Consider the following 27,168-nt stretch of genomic DNA (forward strand, 5'->3'; position numbering starts at 1 on the left):
GGCGAGGTGAGTCCCAGCCCTCTGCAGGTGGGAGTCCACTGCTAACGCCGGGGAGAAGGCACTGGGAGGGAACAGAGGGATCAGAACCGAAAGGATAAAAACTCCTGAGGGACCTGAGCCAGGTCTGTCGCTGCAAAACCTCTCACTGGACACGCCAGGGAAATTTGACACGTGCCAAGGCTGGCTTGTTCAAACCGGCTGGGCCGCTTCTCTCTCCCCCTTGGGCAACTCCATGCAGTAGGGTGCAAAGTGCTGCTATAGCAGGACTAGAGACAATCGGAGGAGACCCCTTAAAATGCTCTCTTTCTTTCTTAATCAGAGCAGCCCTTGACTTTCTCTAGAGGAAAAGATTTTAAGTGGTGTCTACAATCTGTTCCAGCACTAATATCCTGTACCCAAGCAGAGCACTTCTCAAGAATATGTTACCAAGACACAGAGAACCCAGGAGAGACAACGTGCATCTGTCACCACCCCAGGAGGCAGGAAATCAGGCAGGGCGGACGATGGCACAGCCTGCATTTCAAAAGGAGGGATATGGGTTGCTGAAGAAAGCATTAAGGTTTTTCGATAAAAGGATGAAATTTACAGTGTTTTCCTTCAAGAAGTGAAAGCTCCAAAAGGACATGGGTACAGCGGGCAAACTGCAACTTGTGGCACAGCTGGGGGTAAAAGAAAGGATTCTGAACCACAGGTGGTGAAAAAGAAAGAGGATGTGAAATCAAACAAACTAACAAAAAAATCAGAAGAGGGGAAAGAGGATAACAAAAGATATCCCTTACAAAAAGAAAAAAAGAGTGCGTGAGCTGTCAGGGAATACAAAATAACAGTGCTCTCTCAAGGCCTAGGGATTTTGAGAGGATTTGGAGGTTACAGTGTGCATACTATTTTGTACGTGCTGCGTGCTAAAAATGGGAAGACCACCACAAGTGCATACTCTGTGGCTATTGTAATGCCTAAAACCTATGGTGGGCTTTAGTGCCAGCAGCTCAGCTTACACCTAGAAAGGGAAAATGCAAATGGACCATCAAAGATGGTTCATTACACCCTGCTTGCCTGTCCTACCTGTATTACTCTGTCCCTGTATTTTTCACAAATTAATATATTCAAAAGAATGTGATTTAAATGTTATATTCAAACCTTGGGTCAGATACAGCAAAAAGCATATATTACTCCTTCAGAAATATATAGTAATGCTGAACATTTGTTTTTCATACTTTTCTCAGTACTCTTTTACTTGATTGTAGCATATAGATTTAAGAACCTCAGTGGGGAACAGCTGCATATCAACATTGGCAAGGGTTGCAATATGAATGTATGATTTTTTCCATTAATATTTTGTAATGTATTGCACTAGTTCCATATTACTTTTAAATCACCACTACAAGTGACAACTTTAATTAGATTTTTTTTAAATATACAGAAGCCAGAGGCAGGCATTTGGGAGCCAAGCACATTATATCTTTTCCATGTCAGGCTCCAGGTGATCAATCTGATGCAGTCTATGCCAGCAAATGGAACAATACTTTATACATAACACTCATGCAACTACTGAAGTATGGCATATGCACCATTTCATCCTCAATGAACTGTACTTGTATGTGTAATTATTCAGGGAGTACTGATAGGGTGAAACTCCTATCTCCTGAGTGAAGCTGGTATTTCCTCTTACTGTAAAATGTGACTATTCGACAGGTCACCTGCTTTGGAGTTTATACAAGTGAAGGCTGGCCTGAGTCTGTGAAAGCCAACAGAACCTTCCTGGGATCCTGCACAAGAACAGAATAAAGTACGTAGATGCAGAAGCAGCATCTCTGGAGTCCTTTGTACAACCAAACTTGTTATAAGGATGATGAGAGTATTTTCTTTTTAAATTAACCCTTTACACACATTAGGCAGCAGATCTATTCAGACTGTTGAAAGTTTATAATTCAGGCAGTGTTAAGTCTTGGTTTGTGCATTGTTTTATTTTTTTAAACAAACCTATCAAACAGTTGACATTAGCAACCTGAAGTATTCTTAGCAGTTGCTAAGAGTACACTGATGGTAGATCACACAAGCTATCATCTGAATATTAATACTGAAGCATATGAAGTAATGCACATGGCTTAAACCCCTCTAAGCAGCTAGGAGAAACAAGCAGCAGCTATATCTACTAAAAGATTCAAGGGGACACCATGACAGGACAGTCATGGCACACATTTAGAGAGACACTGAAAAGCCTGGCATTGTATTACAGAGAATGCACTGGGATGTCATTCAACTCTCAAAACTCTGTAATAAACAAAGCCCTTTAATCCTTTTCCCAAGGAGTGTTTGAATTGCTGCACCATGAGCATATTTTCTCTTAGAGCTGTAGAATGATTACAGTTCCTATATTTTGCAGCAACATCAGCTGTTGAAAAAGAAAGCATCGTCTTTTCCCTTATCTGTGGTTAAGTGGTACACCTTCAAGAGAGCAATTTTCATGACTTACCAGTATGTATGAACAACAAAAGTATAAGGATTGTGATAGACTAGAAAACATTATTTGAAACAGTTTAAGTACAGTAAGAAAAGCATGCATTTGCCTCATTAGGATAAGGACTCCAGCTCTACATTTTTTCAAAGCAAGCATTTATTCCTTCAAATTATTTTTCATATTGGACAAAAGAGTTCGTTACAGGGCTTTTTTGAGAGGGAAAAAAAAAGGTTGACAGTTGCAACAAAGTATTATCTAAAGTGACATTCCACTCTTGCATCTCCTAAAATACATTCATTTCTCTCAAAGCAATATTAATCAATTAACAAAAGAAAATGGACACCTAAATTTTTGGTAGCTTGAGGTACTGTGTTCTCTCACTGACCACATAACATGTCACTCCCTGAAACACACAGACTTTCACCACAAGAAACTTCTGTCTTTTCCTTTTGTCCACTGCATCTCTTCTTTCACTGAATCACTGAAAAAAAGCGCGACAGTGCGAAATACAGAAACATATTCAGAATATGTCTGCAGCATGTAGCCAAGAGTCTGGTGCCCGCAAGTGATTTTCTATGAACAAAAACATGTCCTCTACATCCAGTACATACAGTTGGCTGGCATCCTTAAACCAGTTATTCAGTTAGTCCAGAAAATCCTGAAATAAGGTCTTCACAAGCTTGTGGAATAACATGCTGCTGACACTGTCAGCATTCTTTAAGGCAAAGGGCTAGAAGGCAGTGTTGGGAATTTTACTTTGTAATTGCAAATAATAGTTTTTTGTTTGTTTTGCCTTTTTTTTAATTTGAGAGATATTTCACAAGCACAAATTAAACAACCTATTTCAGAAACCTGCTGCCTCTTCACTTCTTAGCTAGCACTGAGCATGATGTTCAGTCTTGCCCAACTCATCTACTACTTCCTCTTGAATGACCACCCCAGCAGATCCACTCTCTATACCTCACTTACCAATACTGATTTCTTGGGATGCTGTAGGCTTGAACCTGAAAGCATCCCGCAGGAGCACAAATACAGGGATGGAAAGAGTATACTGCAAAAAAGGTAATTCCTGTCATCCAGAAAAATGACAGGATGGTTTTGTGCCCTCTAAGAGTCTAAACCCAGTAAAGTAGAGAGCATTCCTTCATTTGCAGATGCAGTCAAGTAGTTCACCTCTTCATTAGAAGCCCATGATAATTAGTCACAAGCCATTTTCACCCTGCATGTGACACAGATTCTGTAGCTACTAGCACAAATGAGATTAGTTTTGACACAAATTAGGGTTACAAAGTTTGTTAGTCTTGATGCAAACTTTGACATACACCATGTATTTTTCACTTTTGCTTAAGAAAGTAGCATCTTACAAGCAGTCATTTTAGCACTCAGTTTGCTAAAAATCTCAAGAAATATCAGAAAACATTCTGCTGTAAAAAAGATTATTTGCTGTCAAGGAACAAAGAGAAAGAAAACTATTCTAATTCTTATGCTTCTAATTCTTCAGCTTTACTAACAAACACAACAATGTAAGACATTAATATAAAAACCCGAAAATGCAATATTTTCTTTGCCATATTTCTCTTTGTTCTTCAGTGACTGTGGGTGCTCTGATTAGCCACTTAGTCTCTTAAGATACATTTTCTGTATCTGCTGAAGGGCAGATATTAAATCACTTGTCTCCTGTAAAGCACAATACTGTAAATGTATAATAGTAGAGCATAATAAATATAAATGTTAGATAATTAATTACTGCAAAATAACAAAACTACATTTCCTTTCTAAAATTGTTTTGATGACCTATCAGTACAGTAGACTTGGCAGGAGAATCCAGCGTGTATTTACATGTATCTGTTTCGAATGTACTCTCTGTACATGAGGAAGTCATCTTTTCCCAGTGGCTGCATATTTCCTCTTCCAGCCTGAATGTGCGCATGAAAAATCTCTATTGATTTCCTATCAACTCTCGGAGGCTGGACTTCGTAAATATTGTCTTGAGAAAAGGAGGAGATGGGTATTCTGAAAAAAAAAAAACCAAACATGCAGAATATGTGGAACTTCATGTAAAAATTTTTACACAGAGAGATCAGAGTATTTCTTTCCTTGAAATATGTATGAGTCAATGAAAAGGCAACTTCCCAATAGATTGTTAATTTACCCAGATTTTTATTACTCCTGCAGACCTGATAAGACCTAACTTTCCAAGTAGGGTAATTAGGTAAGTTGTCACTAATCACATTACAGAATACTTTCTTACCTGCCTCCACTCTGTCCTCATTTCTCCATCCTTTCTCAGATCTGCTACAGTGAGAAAGTACCCAAGCTGAAACAGATCTGTGTCGTGCATTGTAACAGATAATAGGAAAATTTTATTGAGCTATACACTTCGTAGCAATTATAACAAGCGAGTAATTTTACTCTGAACCCCCATAAATGGTAACCCTTGAAATTGCTTGCTGTGCTCTTGAAAGAGCCTTCAACAGTATTTTCCTTCCTTAGACACCAACATCTCCATACAACAAAGTTTCAGTCACATTCTTTGTGAATGGAGAGGACTGAAAAAGAGGAAACCGTCTCTGTCCAACAATACTGCAATTTGTATCTTACAGAACTGACCAGCAGCAAAACCTGGAGTGTATCCAGGTCCCACAACAATCACCTGAAACTCCAACAGCATGTACAGTTTCAAAGGTTAGACAAAGAAGAGACTCTCTTTACACAAGTATACATCTAAATGAGCATTTTACAATCCAAATTAGAAGCAGTTTCTCTACAGTGCTGACAGAAAGAATATGAGAGAAGGTTAGAACATCTGATACAGAAAGGTGATCTCTGAGGAAAGATAAATCTTCTAAGTAGGGATTATTTATGCTGACCACAAACTAATTCAAAATTTAAAGACTGGACACACAAAGGAGCCTAGCGGTAGTACAGGGCAAAACAGAAGAAGTATCAAAAGAATTCACCAAGAAAAAAGAAAAGAAAAAAAGAGAAGAGGAGAAGAGAAGAGAAAGAGAAGAGAAGAGAAGAGAAGAGAAGAGAAAAAAGGAAAGAAAAGAAAAAGGAAAGAAGAGAGAGAAGAGATGAGAAAAGAAAATAGAAAAGAAAATAAAAGAAAAGAGGAAAAAAAAAGAAGATGAACATTGTGTTTTGTTTTGGAAAGGAAAAGCTTAGACTTCCTTTTTTAGATGGGATTACTTAAGGAAGACAGTTTTCTTAAATTGATGAATAGAAATCTATCACTTCACAGCCACACCCAGTGGCTCTGTCTCTTCTATGCTGGCCCTGGTGATAACTGGGACCTCCATTGGTCTAAATAATCTCATTAATCTATCAGGAAACTATTTGCTTTTTTTGCTGAACCAGTTTGCTGCAGACTGATGAGCCGGACTGATTTATGGAACACTGTAACAAGCAGCAAAGCTTGCACAAACAACCGAAGAAATACGTGATAAGGAAGGAGGAAAACCTCCCCCTTTCGGTGGCAATGAGCTGTTAGAATTGGTTCAGCTATTTTGTTAACTTCTCCCATCAAATCCAGTCATGCTGTCATCTAGACCACAATACTAAACCATTTCTCCTGTCAAATTTCAGTAGAGCACTTTATAAACCATCACAACATGGATTAATTTATTTCCTTCAGTCCCCAGCCAGTTTTTTTTTTTTTCTGTAGAGTTCTACAACTCTGATCATACTATCACTTTTCCCCAGACTCTTCCCAGCAGTATTCTTTTTGAGATGTGTGACTAAAAATGAACAGAGCATTCAAGCACAAAATGACAAAATGACTTGTTCTATGTGGTGTTGATTCCTGATACTCTTTTGTCTTTTCCAGACAACATGAAGTACCTTGTACTTTCAGGGAAAGTGCCCACAATTACTTTAAAACCACTTCCTCAGAATATAAAATGAAGATATTCTCAGTAGCAGCCAGTGTAGTCAAGCCATTTTGCAAGAGACAAGTGCACAGACAGTGCTAAAGCCATTTAGAATCCCAATGAGGGCCAATCTTTCACCTTCAGACAGAAGACAAAATCCCGGTAATTTAGAAACAGCCTGACCAGTAAATTTCAAGAGAATTCTAATGCTGGAGAATCACAGAGGTGCTTTGCTTAAAATACTGAGAGTCAAAAAGAGAAAAGATTCAAATTAAGTGAGGAAGATTATTCCTTAAAGCTATTTTCAGAATAGTGAAACCAAAGTGGATATATGTGAGTCAAAAGAATAAGAGAAATTAAAGTTGTGGTAACACATCTGTGTTGGATCAGTTAACCCTAAGTGGTTAATTATCCTCACCTATGCTCTGAATCAAGAGTTAATAGTGAGCTACATACTTTTATTTTTTTTTAGAGATATGCAGAGGTTTAGATCATATATGCTCCTTAATATACAGATGTTAAAGAATACAAGTAGTACAAGACATCTCAAAGTAAAATGAATCCAAATAATCATCAAACAGGAAAGAATTTAATCCATCATAGAGGCAAAGAGTTTTTTAGTTAAGGAGGGAAGTAAGGTAGATGACTCCCAATTTAACACAGATATTTACATCTCCAAGGAGCAGCAGCAGTGTGTGTTTTAAGAGGCATAGCTATCCTGCTTATAAGAAAAGGAAGAAATAACATTAGTTGTGGGTAAAAACACAGCATCTATTCAGACCCTTCTGAGAGATTTCAAAGGGAAGACTAAAGACAAAAACCTCCACTGAAGACTAGATGCTGCTCTGACAAAGGGTTGTCTAGCAAGAAGGTGCTCTATTGAAGTGCAGAATACGTTTTGGTTTGTTTGTTGTTTGGTTTCTTTTTTTTTAAGGAAAAAAAAAGACATCCTAACTGCCACCTTATCAGGAGAAGGCAGCAACTAGAGAAGAGACCTTTGTGATTTAAGCTTAGTGTAAACAGATGACAGAATACAAACAATTTCTTCACCTATATTTTCCATGAATTCATAACAATTCCCTATTTTGTGAATAAACACTTTAATTGATATTTATCTAACTTCTTCTGATGTAAAGCAACATATTGGGGTGCACATTTGCAGCAAAGAGCAACACCCTTGAGAATCCAGGATAACTTGTAATTTCCAATGTCACTTGTTGGCTGCTTATGAACACCTTTTAATTCACTGTTTCCATGACACTGTCAAGAAACTATTTAGATATTTTGCACGGGTTTAATACTCAACATTCTACACATCCTTTATTCACTTCTGCCTTTCAACATAAGGAATTGCCCAAGAACCCCTAGGATGTGAATACACAGAAAGGTGACAAGCTCAATACCAACCTTTTCTTTAGTGCAGTTATAAAGGAGTGATAATGCCATGTTTACAAACATAAGGTAAATTTATTTAATCATCCAAGAAATAGATCTTATACTAACAAAGTCATATGGAAATATGGAATGAATAAGAGAATTGCTCTAAACCGAGGGAACTGCTTTCAAAAGTTACTAGGGTTGTAAAACATTTCATTAAAATTAGAAAATGTACTGCTCTATTTTTACTTTTATATTTTAAAGTGGTTTTATAGATTAAAAACACTCCATTGCTCACTGAAATTTTCTTACTTTTGTCTCAATGTGAAAATAATGCATATAATGTGCATGTACACAGAAAGAAACAGTAAAAAAGCCCGTATAGTACTTGTACATAGTTAGCTGCTAACTTGTACGTAGTTAGTTGCTATTCAGTTTCAGTCCCATTTGATCAATACTTGGATGACAAGCAAAATCCAGGTAGTCTTGATTTAAAAAAAAAAAATACACATTTAACATCAAGAGAACTTTGAAAACCAACTATATGTCGTATTTCTGAAGACAGAGTATGTTTTTCAAATATTTAAGGAGAACACAGCCCATATTGCAGATATCCCTCACTAAAGTCTTTTCCTGCTTGAGCATCATCAATGCCCTGCAAAACCAAACAGGAGAGTAGAAACCTATGGATGAATTAAAGTTGGTGCACAAACATTGCTGCTATATTGCATAGGCCACAATGTACACAGGCACTGAAGACAGCTTGTGCTCTGATTGATGCAACCAGCTACTCTTTATTACCCGACTGTTACAGCATTTACACACTCTTCTCCACAAGTGCTGCAGTGAATCAAAACAACTCCCTGTTCAGGAGGGAATCAAATTTCTTGCACTCCTAGACACAATGTAAGAACTACATTTGGAAAGTGATTGAGAGTATATTTTTCAACAGCATTATTTGTGCCACACTGCAATGGGTACTAGGAGAGCAGGAAGAGAGGCATTGTGTCAGCCAACAGCAATTATACTGCAGTACACAAAGTCTCTCTCCAGCTACATGATAATAGATTGTGCTAAAAGTAGTCCAGCCCTACTTAAACTAAAATTCTCCCTTTTTTCCTTCATGGAATTTCTATGAACAAAAAGAACAACTTCAATATCCTTCCACATTCTCTACTCCTCTTCAGTATTATTTTGCTGCATCACTGTAGTTCCTGTTCAAGTATCCATTTTTTGCTTCTAATCTATACTTAACAGTTTCTAAATTTAAGATAGAAGCTTCTCTTCAGTATTTCTGCAAGGCATATTCAAGTTCATAAATATCACTTAAATGACATTGTAAAAATAAGAAATATTTCCTTTTGGATTTGCTTTACGTATTTGATACAAATAGCCACAAGGTTTAAGGTTGTGAGAGGTTTTTTCATATCTAAAGAGGACACAAAAAAAAGATTTTCTTGAAAACTGTGGAAATGACAGCAACAACTAGCCCAAGCCTAAATTATATCTCACTGTTCATGAGAAACCAAAGTTTTAGACTGAGTACTTCCTTTAACTATTAAAAGGTCTGGGGTTTAATTGCATGTGTACCTAGAAGGAACTATTGCAGAATCAAATTTGCCATTTTTTTTCTCAATTTAAAATGCACCTAACATCAAATTAATACAAGTTTACTATAATTTTTCAATTTCTTCAAGTGGTTCTTGAGAAACAAGGAAATATACAGTCCAAGTGCCAGATGTTTTTCAGCTGCTGTTACTGAACACCCTCTCTCTCAACCTCATCTGGAGTATAGTATATTCACGCTATTTTATCTCTGAAAAGTTAGTATTCTCCAAGGACATTCCTGATGTAGAGCAGCAATTCAAACTCAGTAAGTGAAAGCTTCCTTGTTTCTGAATCGAAAAACATGCCTTTGCAGAATGGCTACATTTATGACTTTTCTTGAAAGAACAATCTGTGATCATCCAAACAGTATTTAAATGTTTTTAAAAAGTTGCAGAACAAAAACCTGAGAAAAATTTAAAGCTGTATAAAGATATACTTTCAGGAAAAAAATGACCAACTATAAAATACCCTGTTTCCTCTCAGATCTGCACAGAATAGCATCTTTGGTAGAACTGGCAGAGAAAGATGATCCACACAACTTGAAGAGGAAAGGCGGCAGCAGACACAGATTTGTGTGCTCTACGACTTTCACAATTCCACTATTCAGAAACATGTTAAAATTACACTTGGGAAAGGAGAAAAATGTATGTCTGACTACCCCAAACCCATCAGAATTATGTGTATAGGCTCTCTTTAACATGTTCATTTTACAGCAGCATAGCATGGGGAATAATTTACTCTACTTTAAGAGGACAAGAAAGGAATTATTATCTCCTACGCTGTCAAACGTGCTGGGAGATTCTGCAATTACACAAAAAGAATTGCCTCTATTAATAGAAAAATATGCCTAATTTCTTAATAACCATTTCCCTTCAAAGCACTGTGTTGTTTATTCACATTTAAAAACAGTTTTACAGTTTGCCAACCTAACAGTATTTTAATATCCATCAGACATATTTTATTATAAAACTACAGGCACATTCACCTATGAAGCATAAGTTTATTAATGATGAACAATGCACATTGGTATCATCATTTTAAATGTATATAATACCAAACAACTAAGCACTGACATTAGGCACTATTGTTTCATACATGATATTAAATCTGTTTCACGTTATCCTGCTCCCACAGCCTCACTGAGACACCCCCAGCCATCAGCACAGAGGAAAAGGACTAGAGGCAGTGCAGGAATCAAAGCTGAGGCTTCTGTAAATCTACGGATTGCAGTAAAGGTCTCGCAGTCCTACGGAGTGGCCTTGCTGGTGGTTAAGAGATCATGCATCCCAGAGACAAAAGTAAACAAAAACCCGCCTTGGTGTAACTTTAAGCTGCCTAAAGTACAGGAAGATGTCAAGTGGGAAGTTAGGACTTGATAATCTAAATTCTAAGACCAAGATACTTGGATAATATCATGATCCTTTTAATACTAGTACTAAGAAAAGATTCAAATGATATGGCTATCACTAGAGGCCATTCTTGTACAGCAATAACCAATCCATAATCACAAACAGTTAAATTCCTTATTTCAGTAGAAATTAAATATGTGCACCTATTGTAATTTTAATGTTAGAATTATTTTTCATATTAATGGAAAGTTACTCTATTTGCAACAGAATAAATAGATGTTATTCCACATGGCAGATACCCCTGGAGAGCAATCCTCCTACCATCCCATCACAATCGTTATTTGTTGAATATGGCTCTCAAACTAATCTTTTGTGATTAAAGTATTCAAGAGGTATTTCATTGAGACGAAGCATTTGGAGATTGATCTTCCCCTTACAACCTACCGTCACCCACTAACCTGTTTGGAACGAGATGCAAAATTTATCAAATGTCCACTAAAACAAACACAGGGTACTCGAAGCCGCCTCAGAACAAAAAAAACCTCAGTTAACTGCACACCAAAGACTGAATTGCAATTTTGAATGACTTTTAAATGAAGAATATGCAGGTCAACCCACTTATTTCAAACTACCTCTTTCAAAAGCAGTCACAGCAAGAAAAAATTGCCTTTTAAACTCAGTAGCTTCAGCATTTTGTGTTGTGATAACTCACAATTGCTAACAATTTTGAATACAAAAATCTTGTCAATTAAAAAAAAAAAGTAGGAACCTAGTTCTTCATGCTACACATTGAATCCCCTTATGCAGTCAAAGCAACAGAAGTGTGACGATGAAACAATTTAGCATCAAATTTACCTGATGACTTTTTGGGTTTAATGACAAAAACAAAAAGAAATAGGCTCAAAGGAAAAGGAAAAAGAATACTTACAAATTTATAACCCTATCCAAGTGGTGTTTTGAGCAAAATTGCTGGCTACTCTTGTCTTGTTTATGCTGACTCTGTCCCAGCTGAACAAACCTGTGAAAAACAGTAGATAGGAGAATAAATCAAAGAAAGTAAAAGAACTATCCACAAAAAGAATCCAGCAAATGAAAGAAAAAGACACCAAAAAATGATTCTAAATCATGATATGTAAATCACTGATGATGATCTACCTCTCCGGTAAACCAAAAGGATTTTTAAAACTTTACAGTGGGTGCATGTGAGAACTCAGCAGCTCCTTTTAGCTTGAAAAAGATTTGCTTATTAATTGGTGTTACTTAGTATGTCATGGGATAGAAACAAGCCTCTGCTCCTACGAAATAGCCATCAGGCTACAGTCAGCTACCTACATCTTTTTCAAAGCAGTCAGATGAATAGCCTATGAGAAAAAATAAACAGAGAGAAATCTGAAACTTGAGAGACTTTCTAAGTCAGTCCTCAGCCAAATTCAATCTAGTTTATTCAGCTGAAACACTGTCAGTCCAGCTCATTTATTTCCAGAACAATAATTATCCAGTATATCAAAGGGTAACTGTCAAATTGGCATCCATTTTCTAGTGGTTAAAATGAAGAACCAAAGTTAGAGGCACTGGTGAATTTAAAAATTTCAGAGGTAATGAGGTATGATCTCCTCTATCCTTCTCAAGTGTACTATCTTCAAATGACTCGGCATGTAGGAAATAGGTAGAAATGGGAATTTCAAAGAACTGAAGAGTGTAGAAGTAGCTATCCCTAAAGAAAAATATCAGAAAAAGACTTTTAAATAAAAAGAAAAAAATGCTTTAGGAGGATTAATTAACTAAGTCAGGATTAATCATCACATATCACCAGATGAGAAGATATCATAGTAAATTAAAACTTCCCTCACAAATTGAAGAGTTTTCAAATAAAACAAGGTTAATCACTGCTATTACACATTAGAAAAGAAAAACAAACACACACAAGCCCATTTCAATGCATGCCTCACTAGGATTCACTTCAATGTACACACAGTGTTTTTCTGAGATGATGTATAGTTCTCTTACACCCTTTTTCTGCATTCTAAGTAGGTGTTTGAAACATTGGTTTATCAAGCTAATGTAACTGATTTGCAGTCCTGGTGTCTTGCATAAGCATTTGCTTTCTTGGCAACAGCACTCTAAGCCTTCAGGAACTAAGAGGGTTTTCAATTTGTATCTAAATTTTCCCAACTGATCTCCAGTACTGAATTCCCATTATTCTGACTAATCTTCAAAGAAAAAGATTGCAGTTCAGGAAATAATCTCCTCCACCAGGGAACTGAATAAGTAACTTCTGTGTTCAGTTCTAGTTCATCTATAACTGAAATTATTCTAGTTCAGTTTTGGTTTGAGTTAAAAAAAAATAAAAGGTTCAAATTAATTTCTGATTTAAGAAAAGATTATTTGAGCCAGTTTCTTTTTGGCTTCAGTGTTATTCTGTGCTACTGAGGAGAGGATTTGAGAAAGCTAGCATAAGTACACATTTTTTAACAATGGCAACACATAGCCAGTGCTCTATGTGGGGTTATGGCAATCCCTGATACAATGGGAGCCAGTGCCTTTTGTTGGAGAAGCCTGGTATTAATTTGCTGATTGCTCTTGAGGAGCTGGCAGTTCATGGCCCCTGCAGGAGTGGCGACCACTGTCTTTTACATGATAGAAGTCCAAGTTACTCTTAAATAAAAGCAGAAGGTTTTGTGTAGTAGGACCTGGGAGGTGATACCTTGATGCTTGCCCACCAGCTCTTACCTCCAACTGCTCACAGTAAGCGATCAGCTCCCAGCTCCCGAGGAGAGCCTGCAGGTGCTGTGCAGCATGCTGCCTCACATTTTAACACTTTACCACAAGGGGCACGAACTGAGTGGGAACTTGCTGGACCACCTAAGGAGCTGTATTTTGTAAGAAACCATGCTGTATCTTACTGATTTCCTGTATGGATGGTATGAATTCACAAAACCATTTACTGAAAACCAGTGGCAGCGTGACACTGTTCAAAACGCAGTGTGTAAGAGCACATTAGTACACACACTACGCTTAGTGCTGTGCATATTTATACACACACACTTAAACCCACACACCTCATATATTCACATGCTGTTATTTCATGAAACTCCAATAATGGCAAGGGCCAAACTAACTTCTCAATCTCCTGAAACTTAGGAGTACAAATATCTGTCACTTAGATATCCGTGCTTCTACAGTGCGAGTTATTCTGACCACTTTTCTCAACTTTTCTCCCTGTAGTCTATACTAGATTTAGTAACGGTCTCAAGGTCTCCCTATAAAACCACAATGCCTTATTTCAGGCTCAAAAGGGCAAGATGTTTCACGAAAAAGCCTGAATATTATTCAGAAAAATAATTTACCTTGAACATCAAAAGTCACAGAACTATTTAAATTTGAGAAAAGGGTAACAGTTAACACATATCTCTACAAATAAGACATCATGTTAAACAAAGACTTAACTTCTGTTGTTACGTATGCATTTTTATAGAAGAGGCTATTTCACTTATGACTGATCTGAATTAGCATAATTCAGCATTTTAAAAATGCAAAAATCACAGACTACATAGCCTAGAACCATGGAACCACTCCTAATATGGAATTTGCATATTAATTTCCAGGACCGTATTAAGTGATGGGTATTTCTATTGAAGCATCTTTCATTCAAGTTTCAAATTTTGCATTCAGAGACATCCGCACAACTTCCCCTGACATCAGAGTTGACACAGACATCTCAAAACAGTTTCATAGTTTGATTGTAAAAATGGAATAGTATATATATCCAAATATCTCTACAATTTATAATTTAAATAAGTTTAATCAAAGGCAGCACTTTGACAGGCTGCATTTAACTAGCTCCAATTATCTTTTACTGATTACCACTGGAAATTTATCTCACCTAGTGTATATTGTGAGATCATCTTCTGAAGGAACATCTGAAAGATTGATTCCATATACATCTTTTGTTGATTGCACTACATTCTGGAACATAAGAAGAAAGATTCAGACTGAAGATACTGCAACAACATCCAAAGAAAAATTTGCTTTCAGGGAAGGAATTCTTTCTAAACACAAAAATAATTTCAAAACTGCAGGCAAAACCAAACAAGTTTCTCATATACACAGTAATCTTAGCTTCTGCATGTTTTTAAAATAATAAAAATCAGTTCTCAAAAATATTACTCAAGACATTTGTTCAACAAGTAAAGGAAAGGATTCTTGAAATATAACATCAGATAAACCAACATATTAGGAGAATATAGGACATTATAATGATGTAGGTATTACATTCTGTTCTGTGTTAAAAATTAATATAGAATAAATCATATTAGTTCAGAACATGCTCCCACATTTGCTTTCACATTTCCTGCTGTAAAGTCTGAAATAATTACAGAGTTCAGGTTGAACAAAACTCTTTTTATTTTATACATTATACATCATGTCAGTCAACTATAAGAAAGGTCCAATGCACATGCAGTACTTCAATAACTATGTCTAATGATTCAGAGTTAAACTGAAGGAGTTTACTGACAAGACCCGTGTGACTGCAAGTAAGTCAACTATAAAAATAGTCTTCTTTTAAAAAGATCTAAAGTCAAAGAAGAACTTCAGAAAGATATGTCCTGACTAGAAGTATAAAAGCATTTTATTATTAATTTTCGTGAGATGTGAATAGAAAGAAACTAGTTGTTTGGGTTTTTTTCTTCCCTGCCCTGTAACGATACAATTTTTCTCTACACTACAGTTGCTGATCTAAAAATTACCAAAATTCAAATTCCTGACCAAACACTCAATCATTCTGGAATAACCATATTTACTCAAGAATGCACCTGAAAATATAAGTTTACAAATGTCAACTCTTTTACACATAAAAATACCCAACACTACTCTTTTTCACCCCAACTTCTAGTATTTTTGAACAATACTATACACAATCTATTTTCACAAATGAGAAAACAGTGAAGTGCAGACTAACACTGGTTAGAGTGGAGTATGTTGTCAGTTTAGCTAACAGAAACATAACATGGAATATTTGTAAGCTTAGGCTCTTAAGTGAATTCTTCATTAAAGTTTTTTTTTAAGTTAAGCTTAACTTGACGGGGAAAAAATAACATTTCTATGCTTTACCAGTTCCAGAAAACAGACACTTATTTAATCAACTAGATACATTACCACCTTTTCCAGTCATAATTATTTCTTATTACATTATTCAGTTTAGCCACTGAGTTTTGAAACCCTCCATTACAAGTCTTCTTTTTAAACTTTTTAACTACATGTGTAGACACAAGAAATAATTGCCATTCCCAGAAAAATAATTCCAAAACCCAAGTTCATTGCTAATGAAGCAATTCAGCATAACTGAACAGGTAATCTTTTTCAGCACTGCAACTTTAATAAGCAATGACACAAATTAACAATGCAAATTATGACTAAAGTTCAATGCATGAAAAGGTGCTAATAAAATGGAAAATATTTCTTCATGCATGTTACTAAAAGAATCAGAATAGCTCACCCAATTGTAAACCATTAAAATTGAATACTATCTTAAATCATGTTTTGTGTTTACGTACATCTTTCATTCAAGCATCTTAAAAATTAAAAAAAAAATATCTTAGGTCTGAGTATTGAAGTGTGTTCAATGCACATATAGAAAAACTGATGGGAGGTAACCTGTGCAATGGTTAAGAATCAAGAATAAAATTCCAGGTTGGATTGTTAAAACATCTAGAAACAATCTGACATGCTGGAAAACAGGTATTCTATTATTCAAAGATAATGGAAAATTTTCAGATAAAACATCTTGCATAAACAGAAATACATTCACTTGCATTGGCACAACAATCCAAATTGTTCAAAATTAATACCAGACAAATTCATAGTTATTTTATTGAAAATGCTTCATTAATGTTAGGAAGAAGACAGTGTTGTATAGAAGGCTGAAAATCCATTATCTGTGAACACCCGACCCTAGTCTAAAGACAGAATGCAATGAAAATTTGAATTGTAGCAGAAAAAAAGGCATTTTTATTCTCTGTTGCCTATTAGGCACTACATTTTATACTGACTAAGGTCATAAATACTGAAGTTTCTTCAAACGTGATAATGTGTACAAGCACAACGATATAACTATTTAAACTAGCTGTGATTTAAAAAACAAAATCAAAAAATTCCCAAATCTCTCAAAACAACATAAGTATTTTGCAAATTTGTACAGTCTCCATTAGCATATCCTTTTGCTAAGACATTTTCAGTGTACCCAAAATGGGTATCTACAAGAGAGAATCCGAAGAAATGTTACGTGAATTCATAAAATAGATATTTCCATAATACTTCATACAAATTAGTATTTTCATCAAATCAGCACCCAAGAGATTCCAACAGAACTGGAATTATGGTAGGAAAAAGAAAGATTAGTAGTCCACAACTGAGAATACACATTCTTTTCATATGACTGTGCATACATGAATTCACTATTATCCTGCCATTATCTTCAACCTTAGTAGCAGTAATAGCATAGGACCAATGTGACAACATTATCATGCACATTTCTGGAGTTAGTTTAATTTCTTTTTTTTATTTTTTTTGAAATGTCAGACCATATAATTATGAAACAGCAATTTTAAAATCTTCACAGAGATCAGGTTGAAATTCAGACAGATTGAACACTAATTTACAGCTATATCCACCTGAGCAAGTGGCATCATTCAAAAGGAATAGATCTGTAATTGAACGAGGTGGTGCTTAGGATCTCAGATCCATACAATATGTCTTTCAGGGGGTTTGTTCCAGATTAGCTCCTATGGACTAAATGTTGATTAGGTAGGCAGATCAGGTACATTCCTGGAGAAACATTTCGCAGTTTAATTTAATCCAAAAAGGAATCCCAATTGCATGCTCCAAGACCACCTCATGATGTGAGCCAGAGCATGGGTAAGAGACAGCAATCCGAAGTGCACTACTGCTCTGAATTAACACATTCACACAGATGTATTTTATGATTTTATGCTTTAGGTAATGGACTACACCTGACCTGATTACTTTTCAAATGCCATATATTTCTAAGAGTAATTTTCATTTTTTTAAAAATGTTATTTTCTGCTGTGTTTCACCATTACATGACGAGAATAATAGCGAAGTTTTATAAGCAGCTGTGCTGATATCAACACAAAGAAATTATACTGGAGACCTTTCTCAATTTCTCAGTGCTTTACTTCTGACTGTTCTAAAACATTTAATGTTTTTTTTTAAGGAAATGTGAATTTTAAGTCCATGATTAGCTTTCTTGCCTGCCACAATAATTTCTTACCTCTGTGATTTTTGTGTTGTCTCCTGTATCAGTCACCTTTACTGGAGTTGAACGTTGAGAAACTGCACCTTCATCTTCTTTGTCTGTCCCAGAATCGTCTTCAGAACTACTCGACACTGCTTCCTCACTTGGGGGTGGAGGAGCACTAGCAGCTGTTTTGCGCTGCAGCACAGTTTCTTCTCTGTTACTTTTGTTCCTTTAATAAAAGGCAGTGTGTATTTATGAAATTAGTGAGATATTAACAAGTATTTTAAATTCCTAATTTTGGTTACAATCTTACTGGGGGAAGTGAGTTCTACCCTGTGGAGCAACTTGTTGTTCATGTTTTGAATCCCTCAATTGATTTACTTTTCTTCAATCTCTTCTTAGTCCAGAGCATTTAAAGAGAGCTCAAAGGATTATATCAGCTTTTCTCTAAAAATTCTTTGATTCTTTACTTAAATCCTTCCCCCAGACTGAATGAATAAAAAGGAATAAAATTCATAAAGACATAACATCTTTGGTTTTGATCTGGGAAAATGTTTTGCTTTCTGATTAACAACACTATCCACTCCACTAGCTTTCTTGATCTTGGGCCCAAAATTCTTAATTATAATGTCACTTTTTTTCCCTTTCTTTTCCACACCTCTCCCCTCATTTTAGTTCTTTAATCAGTAACATTTCTTTATGCAGCATGTATTTCTCACTCTAGCAATTCTAGTCAATCTAAATAAGTGCCTTATTTGTAAGACTTGGTCAAGATACAGCATGTATATTTCAGTACGGCAACACTAGATTTACTTGTACAAGCTCTGAAAGGTATACCTTACTTCACCCATCAGAAATTGCACCACCCTTACGTCCTCTACATCCTTTCCTACTGCCCATAGAAGGGTACACGGTTGCTCTTTCCTCTCAGGCACTGTCACAATCTTTCAGAGACTCTGAAGGAAGAGGGACTGGAAGGCAGGTAATGAACATGTTCATAGACAAATCAGTTCTGGAAACAGGAAAGCAACATTTCCTCCTTGATGAGGTGACCATCCATATGTACACTGACACTGTGTGTGAGGTACTCTAAAGGAAGGCCCTAAAGGAAGACTACAACATTCTAAGAGGCTTTGACAAAAACATGTGGTTTGGTGCAAATGCTATTTTGAGTGAAGCTCTAGTGTTCTCATCAGCAAAGGCACGGAGGTCACCAGTATCACTTGACCTCTGGTGGAGCACACCATGACTGTCACAAAGAGTTTTGCCTTTTGCAGTCAAGCTCATACAGCAATTTATCCCTGTAGTGAATTAGCTAAACTTTATATGCCTTAGGAACACATAAAAACAAGTAGGAGAGTCCTTCCAATGGTTCTTGATCTGTGAGCATACCCCACCCCCAAGAACATTAATATATCAGAAGAATTCTTACAGCTGGAACAAGTGCCTTATTGGGAAAAACCAACACAGATAAGTTTAATTTCTGACTCAGCAGAAACTGACATCTCCTTACAGAAAATTATGAAGACATGCTGCATTCTTTTTAAGGAAAATTAAGGTTAACTTCCCTACTTTTCTAAATGAGGTTAAGGTCTCAAGAAAAGCAGTCCTTTCTGAAAGCTGAAGAATGGAGCAAGTGGCCAAACACTGGCAAGAGTTATATCCTCACCTCATCCCAACATACACTCGGAAGAAGGCCAAGATCTAATTGTCCTAGGACCAGAACACTTACAGATGAGAACAGATCAACAAATCCTCCAGAAATATCACAGTAGATCAAAAGATGATGACAAATGTGCAAGGCAAAGATACCACCTCTACCAAGGGCTAAATATGGGTAAGGTGGAAGATTGAAGACACCTTTTATGCCACTACAGAGCCAATGCAAGGGAAGCCTTATGAGCAATACCCAGGGAGTCCTGGAACATGGCTTGATCCAGCTGGTTCTCTATCTTGTAACAATCCCTAAAAAGCACAGTGGATAGCTTGAAGCAAAGTGCCTGAGAAGAATGTATAATGATCAAGTATTTGATGGAAAATCTGACATTATACCAAAGTGGAAGAATAAAGCTTATCTTCAAAAGTACCCATAAACTCACAAATTTTAGCAGAGGGAAACTGTATAACTGTTGAACGGTCTTTCTGCTTATTCCCAGGGAACATCAGCAGCATGCAATCAGGTTCTACTAGTGATAAGCATAGTCTACCCTCAACATTTATTGAGGGTGAGTCCCTCAGGGTCAAGGTACAACAAATGTTATTTACAAGACAGTCAGATTTTGTAGTTTTAACAGAACAGCAAGTTTTCAGAAGAACTTATGATGTTGTGACACCATAGGTTTAGTCATTACTGAAAAAAGGTTTCCTTAATATGAGGTATCAAAGAGAGAATGCACTGATTCAGGAAAAGTCCCCATAGCCCTTGTGTGATACAGCAAATCAAACACATAAATGGAATAAAGTAACAAAGCAAGTCCAGGATGCAAAAGCAGCTAAGTGAAACATTCATTTGTCCCAATAATTGCTGCTGAATTGTTTTACATAATTTATTCTATAAATACTTTTAATAACTTTCTAAAATCAAAAACTATGCTCAAATTGCCATTTACTGCTGTTTCAGAATATGCTCTATTTATTCAAAATATATTAGCTTTTTTTTTAAAAGACAACAATAGTACACACATTCCTGTAATCTCCAATAGAGAATACAGTTGTCACTAGTATTAAGAGATGATCAAATTTTAACAACCTTTGTATCTTTATCTAGAAAATTTCCTCATGGGTTTCACTTAGAGGAGTACAAGAAAACAAAAGATTAAAGAAGTCTGAGTAAAGAATTCCCAATGTCAAATAAAAATCTCAAATTAGATATGATTTTCAAAGTGTATGATTCTACAGTATAACACCAATGATTGTATTTGCCATTTAACAGAGAATATGCTACTCAGACACACATGTAAGAGTTTATACATTTGCATTACAATTTCACTACTCTTAAATCAGAACAAAACGTAATATTTCAGACTTACCCCAGCACTGATTTTCCAGTTTCATCAGGTTTACGAACAGTAAATGGACTTGGGTCAATCCCCACGTTCTTAGGCATAAAATCTCTGTCAAAATAGAAGGGAAAAACTGTTCATGAGGGAAGTTCCAGAAAATTTAAAAATCTTATGTGTTGAAGAACCACCTCTAATATCTACCTTTGAATTAAAAAAAAATCATTATAAAAAGAAATATCAAGTTCTAACTTCATCATTACAAGTTAAAGTCATGTAACTATAAACCCCCTGGGTATTTAAAAGGCTTTCAGTTGTGTTATTTAGTCACATAAAACAGCTGCAACCATTAACGCTTGCCAAGGAGGCTAGAGCAATGTGCTGCATTCCTGTACTGAAGAAGCTGTAACCCAGCTACATCGTTTTCAAAATGCTGGCAGCACTCACATTGGGTCAAAAAGCTACATGAAACATAGCCAGCTTGGAAGTCTTTCGCTAACGCATGATTTAAGACTGTGCTTAGAATATGCAGCTGATTGCTGCCAATAAGAACAAAAAAACCCCAACTCTCTGACCAGCTGTGAGAACCTGATGAACTGAACAAAACAATTGTAAAAGAAGAGCAGAACAATTAGAAAACAATTGCTTTGAAGGTAGCCTCTGTGATCTGAGTCCACAGAGAAAACCTCATTTCTCAGCCTTCAAGTGCCCAAACATTTGGCACCCCATAATGGAAAATAATTAGAAATGTAAGTGCTATCTTAACAGAATTTTTTTAGAGTAGCATTTCCATTTGAGTATTGTGATTTAATTTCTATGAGTTTGCTAAATTTGAAGCTTAAAAAAACCCCAACCAAACTAAAACAATCAGCCCACAAAACCTATTGTGCTACACAGATTTAACCAAATAAATCAAATGCACATTTAATTCACACCAAATCAACTTCTTGTTAAGCATTTATAGTCACAAGACATCCCAATATACCGTGTAGAATTGGTCATTGCCAAGCAGAAGGTCTCATCAAAACTGCTCAACTCATATGGCCGAAAAAACTCATTGTGGATATCAATTTCCTCTTCATACTTGTGGAATTTCTTCACTGTCAATTTCCGTCTGTTTTCAGCACATGTCACTGGGGAAAAGAAAAAAAAATAATCTTTTTACTAACAATTACTGACTCTGCAAAAATCTAAACAATCGCCTGCTTGCCTAGCCACCCTACCAGGCATTTTTCTACAGCCATATCCCCTCTATAGACAATAAAATATCTTAAGATGCACAGCACACCTTTAATAAATATGCATTATCAACCATTATAATTTGATTTCCTTTCATGACAAAAATTCCTAATAAAACATGCTCCACAGTATCACAGAGAAATAAGACACACTAGCTATACCCCATCATCTGCAACAGGAATGTAACCACCAGCAGACTATAAATATCTGTTAACAGGCAAGGAAAGAGGAAAAAAAGGAACAAAGTGTGTCCTGGCATATTAACATATGGAGGTCAAGTTTTAACCAATTAGGTATCTCTTGCATCCTGCAGTTGAAAAATCATAGCTCATCTGGGGGAGTGAGGGGCAGGAAAAAAAGTATTTAGCAACCGTTAGGGAAACAATATTTTTTTTCAGATTTGGGATCTAAAAGAAAAAGAAAAAATGCCTTTTAAGCATTTGTGATTAAAACTTATTTTTCAAGATACTCTGTAAGGCAAGGAGCAAATATAATTCCTACCTTCATCAAAAGGAAGGGGTAAATGCTTTAGCACACCTGTGGTCCACCAGTAAGTGTAGCTGCACAGGAAAAAACAGACACACAATTGATACAGAAGATTTGATCTTGTATCCAGTCTAAACGTTTGCGCATAACAGTTACCCAATAATATGCTGGCATTTTAGTAAACATTACTTTATCATTCAAGTGTGGAAGAAAGTACAGAATTACCCTTGGATGGAGTATTTAAATTATCCTACTACTTTGCTCTCAGGCCATGAAATTTAAACACATGAAGCTCACTACAGGTATGGAAAGAGGCATGGTTTTGTTCCATTGAATCTTAGTATATATAGAAGGTACTTATGTATTTCTCTTGTTCTGGTCTTTAAAAAAGAAAAAAAAAGCGTCAGCCCCCACCCACCACTTGTTAGTCATATCCTAAAATTTAGGAAAAGGGTATGAAGAAATGAAGGTCAATGATAATAAAATTGGAATATTTTCAAAGCAGATGATTTCTACACATAGAAATACATTTTGATGTGACAGCTGTCCTAAGTCTGTATGTTGGCATAGCTAATAGGAAAAACCAGATCCTGCTGGAAGCTTATTGAGGATTTCTGAAAGGAAAACACAGGAAATCAAGCCACATTCATAAAATAAAGCATGTTTTATCTTTCATTCATGTTTCATATTTTTATTTTCTCTTCTCAAATATACTTCAATTTCTTCTCTAAATTATTCTGGTAGTTTCTTCTATTTCATTACTTGGGATGAAAAGACATTTATCTTCATTGATTTTTATTTCAAATATGTACTGTAAGGGCAGTATTAATGTGATTCCCTCCTACTCATGTCAATGTAGCCACGGGGAGCAGAAACAATGGGTGTATTCCCATGCCCAGAGATAGACTTGACAGTGGGACTTAGCAAATGGTGCAGAACAGGCAGGGCAACACCCTTCAGTTCCAAGAACCATGTATGTCCTGGACAGAAAGGAGTGAGTTATGCCTGACGGTCCTGTCTCTACTTGAAGTACTGTATCAGGCCACCCTAGCAAGCCATTTTGTTCAGTCCCTTCAGAAACTATGCAGACACACCCAGTTGTGCTGCTTACATAAATGATAAGTAACACGGCAACAGAAAGTCTCCTCCATATTCACTGTCCTTTCATGTGAATCACAGATTATATAAAAGTAATATATGAGAGTCATTATGAAATCTCTTTTTTCTGATGGAGAGGCAAATATACAATATAGGAAAAGATACAGACCATCAAAACTACAGATAGTTAAGTTTCAATGACAGGAAACAACATCTTCCTTCTCTTCCTATATTCTTGATTCCACTATGAGTTTTCATTATTTCCTTTGCTCCTGTGCCCAACAAATCCAAAAGAGGGACTACACAGAGAGGCAGGAAGAAGTTATATGAAGAACTTGTCCAATAGTTTCGTAGAAATGAAAAACTACTTGGAAGAGCTTTTTTCACCTCACTACTTATTATGTGGAGGTGTCATTTTGTTCACATGAAAAAACATCTTGGTTGTATATTATAACTGCTCAGAAGAAATTCTGGCCAAAATGAAAGGTAAAGCTAATTAACAAGCAAATGAAGAATACAAAATTTTTTTACTCATTTGAGAACAGCATCTGTGACAAATAAGAGACAGTTGTTTAACAGTGTACAGATGAAAGGGAGGGAGGCTAGGACATTTGTATATTTGTGATATATCAGCTGAATTCATTTGTTACATACAATAATGTTCTGAACCAGTAGGCAATAAAATTAATGGTGCAGGTTTCATGTGTGCCTGAAATAGCACTTGGTTGTATGGCTGTTATGAGCTATCATCAAGAGAAGCCTCAGGAGATAACACAAAAGGACTGAAATTTAGAGAGTCATATCACACGCCAGCTGCGACAATGGGTTAATGGAATAAGCAGCCAACAGGGACTGAACACACTGTTTAAACACTTGCAATTTTCCCCAGACAAAAATCTAAATGCAGATATACAGATCTACCATTGTGATACAGAGCTTTAAGACTCACAGAATGAACAAAGATACAAACAGCAAAACGCCCCAAAAAGATTATTTAGTTAACAAGTCTAGTACTGTCCTTCTTACTAAAATGGAAAAATGTTTTTTAACACACAGTATTTATAATCATTAACAAAATCATTCTGCATTCTGAAACACTAAAATGACTTTAAAATGTTTACACTTTAGCTCTATTATTTCTGTATATTACCATGCCACTATAATGGGATAGAAACAAAGTCTTCAAAATAGGCTAGACATAGCTGAAAGGAAGGTAGAAAATCACGGGCTTCTTGGTATGCACAGCCGCAGACTAAGTGCATTATACACAAAAAATAAACAAATGTTATCCTCATCACCTAATCTCAAATACAACACTGACTTAATAAATCTGGCCACTAAAAATACATCTGTATACTGCTTAATGAGACAGTGGTAACTGTCCTTCAGTAAAACAGTGAAGCATTTCACACTGCAGGCTAGAATTTCATACAAAATACAAAAACTTTTTTTTTTGGTACAACAGGAAAATAACATACTAGGCAAATCCTTCAAAACACCAATATCCAACATTTTTTGTAATCTCTTGAAGGTTATTTTTTTTCAAAGCTTTTGTAACAGCTTAAAAAACAGTAAGTAAGTTTTTGCAGGCTGACCAAATTATTTGGTTAACAGCATGCATTTTTAAAATTTATTAGAGCAATATCAAACAAAAAACAGAACAGCAAAATACCTTCGCCTGGTCTGTGACAGACTGAGGGTGTTCTTGTGATGCAAATAAAAATCAGTGGGAAGTTCCCAGAGATGAGGTTTTCCTTCTGTAGGCTTGAATACTCCCAGAAAAAGATTGATAGAATCTTGCCTGTCTGCATCTGTTAGACAAGAGGTACACTTAACGTCAGGAACACTGCAGAGCTCAAGTTCATTCAGACATTTGCTTGTTTGGTGCATTTGCTCCTCACAGACAGAGTGTGTACATCCCATGACTTCTACAGGGACCTCTGGGCTTCAACCACCGTAACGAAACTTCATTTAGACCTGACCTTCTGCCACGCTGCAGTGTTATGTGGGACTGGGACCAGCATTGCCTCTTTCCTTGGCTTCTCTCACCGACTAGCTGAGGCAGAAGCTCTGCTTAGAGGCTTTGCAGAAGTAAGACCTCACGCTGCAGCTCCATCTCCCATCTCTGCATATACGTGTATGCATGAAGCATGTGCAAGTATTTACACTTGTTTCAGGGAATTTGACATATCATGATGAATTTACTGCAGTCTAAATAAGAAGAATTATTTAATAAAATTAAACAGTATCCACAGAATACACAAGTTTCCCACATCACACACAAATTCTGAATTCTTTCAGTTTTTCTAGTCAGCAAAATGATTAAACTTCACAAATACCTTTTAATAATTTGGACCTTTTTTCCTGTTGGTTTAAATCATCAATTTCTCTTGCCGTATTCTAAGCTTCACCAAACTAAATAAGGCAAGTGCTAAAATCCAGCGGTTACGTACCACTGTAGATGAAGCATGACAAAATGCGTTGTTGTTCACTTGCATCTTTAAAATCTCTCTTGCTACCCAGCCGCAGATAAGTTGAGTTACAACAGATAAGAAGAAAACCTAGAGTCAGACAAGGGCTTGGGGATGAACAGTGATAAAGGCAGCTTTGCAAGCAGAGTTTCAGAGGCAGAGGAAGGCTTATAGGCAAAGGATCTTCAGATATGGAGGAATACGTGAAGAACTGAGCTCTATTTGTGCCTTGAGGAATTAGCACATGGAAAGCTCTCGTCTCCACTCTTGTTTGCAGTTCAGTAATCATCAGACAAAGAATAAGGTCACACTAGTTCAGATAGTGTTACTCCTTCAGTTCTCTCCACATTTCAAAAAGGGTATTAGGAGAGTTGAGTGTCCCTTTAGAAACACACTGCATCAAAAAGACAAACTAGTCTCGGTACACCAGAAAGCAGGTAAAAAAATAGGCACAATCCACAAAGTGGTGGTACGACAGCATGGACAAAGTTGTTTCCTCGCTACCACCAAAGTTTCAGTCAGCACTTCCTTCCCCCCAGAACTCCACTGTCTCTTCCTCCTGTGCAACCTGTACTACTTTTTTACAGGAAATTAAGACATACAAGCAGCTGACAAATGAAGCGCTATGTAGAAATTTGGTGACAATACGATTACAGAAAATCACAATATTTTTGTACTGTGTGTGTATGAGGAGGTCAATATGTGGAAGTGGGATCTTCAGTATAAACAATCACATGGTGCAGTAGGGCACGAGGAAAAGTGAAAGAAAGGGGGAACCTCTCGATGTTACTTGGTTCCCCTTTCCTACTTAGAGAACCTTTCATCTGGAATCTGGTGTTTTTCTTCCTTTTCTCTCCACTCATATTCCCTCCAGATACTTCTGCCGTCCCTTCAGAGCACTCTTCCAAAAATACACTTGTTTTACCTTCTTTCTTGCTCCTCACCTTCTCCAT

At 36.3% G+C, this 27,168-nt stretch overlaps 1 protein-coding gene across 1 annotated transcript; it reads right to left on the reverse strand.

Annotated features, from left to right (window-relative positions):
* Positions 1 to 4,293: 4,293 nt before the first annotated feature.
* LOC104464463 (polyphosphoinositide phosphatase-like) lies at positions 4,294 to 27,168 on the reverse strand. The gene is made up of 9 exons (XM_010077181.1): positions 27,024 to 27,168; positions 25,417 to 25,555; positions 22,662 to 22,720; positions 21,907 to 22,054; positions 20,952 to 21,035; positions 17,956 to 18,151; positions 14,548 to 14,630; positions 11,593 to 11,682; positions 4,294 to 4,471 (listed from the first exon to the last, which is right to left on the reverse strand). Exons 1-9 carry the CDS (start codon positions 27,166 to 27,168, stop codon positions 4,294 to 4,296), a joined length of 1,122 nt encoding a protein of 373 aa, XP_010075483.1.

This window comes from Pterocles gutturalis, unplaced genomic scaffold (genome assembly GCF_000699245.1).
Source record: "Pterocles gutturalis isolate BGI_N339 unplaced genomic scaffold, ASM69924v1 scaffold24193, whole genome shotgun sequence".
Lineage (NCBI taxonomy): Eukaryota > Metazoa > Chordata > Aves > Pterocliformes > Pteroclidae > Pterocles > Pterocles gutturalis.